The sequence below is a fragment of the Haplochromis burtoni genome, unplaced genomic scaffold (genome assembly GCF_018398535.1).
Source record: "Haplochromis burtoni strain Fernald_Lab_line unplaced genomic scaffold, NCSU_Asbu1 Contig_3963, whole genome shotgun sequence".
Classification (NCBI taxonomy): domain Eukaryota; kingdom Metazoa; phylum Chordata; class Actinopteri; order Cichliformes; family Cichlidae; genus Haplochromis; species Haplochromis burtoni.
Genome location: NW_024586324.1, coordinates 1 through 5,064, shown reverse-complemented (window position 1 = coordinate 5,064; position 5,064 = coordinate 1). Strand labels below are relative to the sequence as shown.

Genomic DNA, 5,064 nt, shown 5'->3' with positions numbered 1-5,064 from the left:
TTCTGCCATATGTGAACCTTCCTGTGTGAACTGTCCGTCCACTCCACTTTAGCGTCTTCAGGCAGATTAACTGTGGCTTTGCAGGGCAGCTGGACCGACTCTACACCTGAATCCACCACCTCCACCTGGGGGACTGAAAAGACAACAGAGCACTGAGCACAATAAGCATTGCACTGAATAAGTTAAATATTTGTAGTTAAAACATGTTTGACTGATTCCTTTGAAGCTGCCTTTGATGTCCAATCATCAGCAGAGCTGGTTCCTAAAGAACTCAGTGTTATTTTAGAATAAAACCTTTATTTGCAGTCTTTGAAAGACAATGATACTGCACTTATTATCACAGAGGTGTCCTATGAAACAAGGTCGACATATCCAGACTTTCTTTGTTTTAGCTGGATCAACAAAATCTAAAGCCTGTTTTTCTTCATCAGCAGTTGCAGGTAAATTGCAGCAACAATACGACTCAGACAGTTTCTCTATAACTGCAGGGCTTCCTTCAGTTCCTTGGTTAGAAAGCAGATTCCTTCAGCAGAGGATCAATATCACACTTGAAGCACGTCGTTGAGAAAACAAGTGAAAATGGGACACTTTGAGCCAATATGAGCCGCAAACTCTGAGCGTAACCTGCTGCAGACCAGCTGATGCGTTCAGCATCAGTTACCATAGTGATCTAAGAAACTATAAATAACTCTCGCTTCAGACTTAGATCTCACCAACATATTAATATTAATGAAGCCCAGATTTTAGAGGGTATTAGTCTTGTGGATGGTTCTGGGTTCTGTCATTTATTGGTTTGCTGTACTAACCTGGATTCACACATAAATAAAACAATGTTAGTATCTTGGCCCATACAGACTGGAGAAGATCAAACCACCAACCAGGGCCGGCCCGTGGCATAGGCCGTATAGGCAAATGCTAAAGGCGCCGTCCATCAGGGGGCGCCACGCCAGTGCCACAAATGTTGAAAAAAAAAAAAAAAGTTGGTACTATTATTTCTAAATACAAAAAATAATTCCACGTTAATTAAAATGCAAAGTAAAGCTTATTTAATAGAAATATTATTTGTTACAACATTACGCCCCCCCGCACGGTGCGCCCCCTCCCTTCCCGTATCATGGTTCCTTTTGGACGTCACCACATCAAAAAATCAACACAAGATGTCAAAACGGCCAAAACTGTCAGGTGCCCAGGGAAGAAAAAAGAGAAAAGAAGAGGAGGAGAAACGAGAAAAAGACAGAGGTAGGTAACGTTAGCCTACATGAAATTATTTGTCTGAATGTGATAGTAACCTAAATTTTTAGCATTAAGCTAATGTTACATGATTCGCTAATTGCTAATCAATAAATAGCTAGTTAACTGTTTTAACGTCAGTTAATATTGTGGAGGGGGCTAAATTGTTATGGAAAATAATAATGTAACGTTAGGTAATTACAGTACTCCCACCTTTCCCACCATTCCTCATTTGTATTCATCTTTTAAGCAGGTGTTTTTTGTTTACATTGTTATTGCCTTCTGGTTAGCTAACGTTTACCCTGCAGGTAATAGTCACTTTTCCACCCCTGTATATATTATAGTTGTAAGCCTAGTTGTTAAAGTGCACATCATTAATGTTAATTAAGCAATATCACATGAGAGGGAATGCTGTTTTTTAATATGAGCACTGCTGTGATTCGGTCAAAGATAATCATAACATAACATTCTCATATGATATTATACTGTTACTTTGCATTCTGCTATTCAGCATTTCACTGTAATGATGACAATAAATTGAATCTAATCTAATTTGCATATCAGTTAACATCATACATATATCTCTTTGGTTTTTCATTTATATTATATCATTTCATTTTATTCCTGGAATCATATGTTTTTATTATTAGACTTTAATACTCAGTGGTGTCGGGCAGCACGGTGGCACGGTGGTTAGCACTGTTGCCGCACAGCAAGAAGGTCCTGAGTTCAATTCCACCATCAGGCCGGGGTCTTTCTGTGTGGAGTTTGCATGTTCTCCCCGTGTTTGCGTGGGTTCTCTCCGGGTACTCCGGCTTCCTCCCACCGTCCAAAGACATGCAGCTTGTGGGGATAGGTTAATTGATTAATCCAAATTGTCACTAGGTGTGAATGTGCGAGTGAATGTGAGTGTGAATGGTTGTCTGTCCCTGTGTGTTAGCCCTGCGACAGACTGGCGACCTGTCCAGGGTGTACCCCGCCTTTCGCCCTATGACAGCTGGGATAGGCTCCAGCGCCCCCCGCGACCCTGAAAAGGATAAGCGGAAGCGAATGGATGGACTCAGTGGTGTACATACTCCTCTCTTCAGATGCACTGTTGAAGTTTCTAAATCCCACCCCTGGGCCATCTACCACATGGATAGTGTCAGGAGAAGACATACCACAAGTTAAAGAGCATTTCCTGGGCTTTCTTGTTGCAGAGGAATCAACAGGAGATCATTTGTCAACTCTCATCCTAAAACGGATAGAGGAGCTTAACATTCCTTTTGAAGACTGCAGAGGACAGTCCTATGACAATGGGGCCAACATGAAGGGAAAAAATAAAGGTGTTCAGGCAAGGTTGCTTCAGCTAAACTCAAGAGCTTTTTTGGTCCCATGTGGTGCCCACACTTTAAATCTGGTAGTAGCTGATGCTGCAAAAAGCTCACCAGATGCCCTTGGCTACTTTGGGCATTTAGCAAAATTATTCAAGCTCTTCTCAGCCTCCACCCATAGGTGGGGTGTTCTCCTGAAACATGTGAAAACCACCTTGAAATCATGGGCTGAGACCAGATGGGAAAGCAGGATAAAAAGCATTGAGGCAGTCAGATATCAGGCTCGGCAAGTCAGAGAGGCTCTTCTGGAGGTGAGGGAAACAGCTACAGACCCTGTGGTCAGAGTTGAAGCCCAGTCTTTGGCTGAGGAGATTGGATCCTATCGTTTTTGCATTTGTACAGCCATCTGGTATGACATTCTCAGCAAGATCCAGTATGTGAGTAAACTCATGCAGTCGCCCTCCATGCAGCTAGATGTGGCTGTCGACTTGCTGAAGAAAACCAAAGATTCCCTCACCAGCTACAGAAACACTGGATTTTCTGATGCACAGACAACGGCAAAGGAGATGTGTGAAGAAATGAATGTGGAGGCTGAACTCAAACAAAAGCGATTGAGAACCACCAAAAGGCACTTCGGTTATGAGTCTCCAGATGAGCCCATACAAGATGCACTTAAAAAAATGGAAACCACATTTTTTAATGTGGTAGTGGATACAGCCATCTCTTCACTTGATGAGAGATTTCAGAACCTTGGAGAGGTGAATGACAAGTTTGGAGTACTCCTCAATTTCCACAACTTACAAAAAGAAGAGCTGCTACAGCAGTGCCAAACACTGAGTACTACTCTGACCCATGACAGCCAGCCGGACATTAATGGCACAGAACTTGCAATGGAAATGCAGAATTTCCCACCATTGCCATCAAAGAACATGACAAACATGGAACTCTTGACCTTCCTGCATGAGAAGAAGCTGGCAGAAATTTACCCCAACATGTGGGTTGCTCTGAGAATCTTTGCCACTCTTCCTGTTACAGTGGCTGCTGCTGAAAGAAGCTTCTCTAAGCTCAAACTCATTAAAACCTACCTGAGATCTACTATGATGCAAGAACGTCTCAGTGGACTTTCCATCATAAGCATAAATCATGTGGTCTCAAATCAGTTGTCATATGATGATGTTGTAGATGACTTTGCTGCAAGAAAGACTAGGAGAGTAAGGCTGTAGCAGGTGATGTGAGGTTGATGAGGGGGTGGTGTACAGTAATTTGTAAGTCATTCTAGTTAATGCAGTATTAAAAAGCACAACTAGAGAACTCTGTAGGATCCCCTTTTTTGTAATATAGTTGTTAAAGTCATACTGGTTTATTTAATATCTTGTTTTGTGCAGTGCCTTATTTATATTGTATTTTTAATTTATTTTATCCAACTTGTTGACACGTTTTATTGTGTTTATGTATGTAAAATTTATTGTATTTCATATATTCATTTTTTATTTTTTGTATTCATTTATTTATTCATATATTTTTTTATCTTGTTAATTATTCTGATTGTGAATTTGCTTTCTTTAAGTAAAAAAAAAAAGGTCAAAGACAAAGCTATTCGGTTTCTTGTGAGTACATACACTACACTGCCGATGTAGGGGGGCGCCATGACCCAAAATCCATATCTCGATATTTTTTAGCTGGATGGCGATATAAGATATATATCTCGATATTTTTTAAGCCATAAAGTAAGAACAAAAAGAGAGTTCTTAGTCAAAGCTGTGTCCCAGATGTCACACAGGCACTTTTATTAACATACAGCACAGATGTACATGAAAAATTACTCAAAATTAAATTATGAGCATTCATTAAATAATAATGCTCCATAAATAAAAGAAAACAAGGTTGTTTTTGTGCTAAACAAAGAGCTCACAATTGTGCAGTCAAAATGTAAACTAAAAGACGCTGAGCGTAATAACAAAGACAGACAGATTTCACAGCTGCTCTGTTCCCAAGTTTTACTGTGTGACTGATAGCCTGGAGTTTGAAATCCGCTTCATAACCACGTCTCTTACAGGTGCCATTTATGGTCCTTATACACACACAATACGGTAATATTACGTTGATGCACAGTACGTATCACTCCGCGAAGCTCCTCGGTAGCCGTAATGCGCCGACAATCTATCAAGCGGTGCAGCTCCGTAGCTTACCAAAGTCGTACTCAAACATTTTTGACAGATTGCTGAGCGCCGTGTACCACATAAAATCGGTTCGCGGCCATCAAGCACAACCAGAATTCATACATAAGGCGCGCTATCAACTTTTGAGAGAATGAAAGGATTTTAGGGTTAGCGCTGTTAGCTCGTTAGCGCGGTTAGCTCGTTAGCATGTTTAGCTCGTTAGCACGTTGACGCCGTCCAGCCCCACGCATGGGGCGATGCGCAGTAACTCGTTAACGGAGATTTGCCGTGTCCGTCTTGTCGCTGCCTGCACGTGAAGCGATGGGGGAGGAGGGGGAGTTGTCTTCAGTGAAGGCGAGCGG

General features: G+C 41.5%; 1 protein-coding gene across 1 annotated transcript; it reads left to right on the top strand.

The window, feature by feature from the left end:
- The first annotated feature begins 1,089 nt into the window (after positions 1–1,089).
- LOC121813960 (zinc finger MYM-type protein 1-like) lies at positions 1,090–4,182 on the top strand. The gene is made up of 2 exons (XM_042217947.1): positions 1,090–1,239; positions 2,319–4,182. The coding sequence occupies exons 1-2, from the start codon at positions 1,158–1,160 to the stop codon at positions 3,764–3,766; spliced, it is 1,530 nt and encodes a 509-aa protein (XP_042073881.1). The 5' UTR covers positions 1,090–1,157; the 3' UTR covers positions 3,767–4,182.
- Positions 4,183–5,064: the final 882 nt, after the last annotated feature.

What these genes read in the sequence shown, in the direction of transcription:
- LOC121813960 (XM_042217947.1), top strand. Translation starts at nt 1,158, where the DNA reads ATGTCAAAACGGCCAAAACTGTCAGGTGCCCAGGGAAGAAAAAAGAGA. An exon ending in GAAACGAGAAAAAGACAGAG is followed by an intron (nt 1,240 to 2,318) that starts GTAGGTAACGTT and finishes TCCTCTCTTCAG; the next exon opens with ATGCACTGTTGAAGTTTCTA.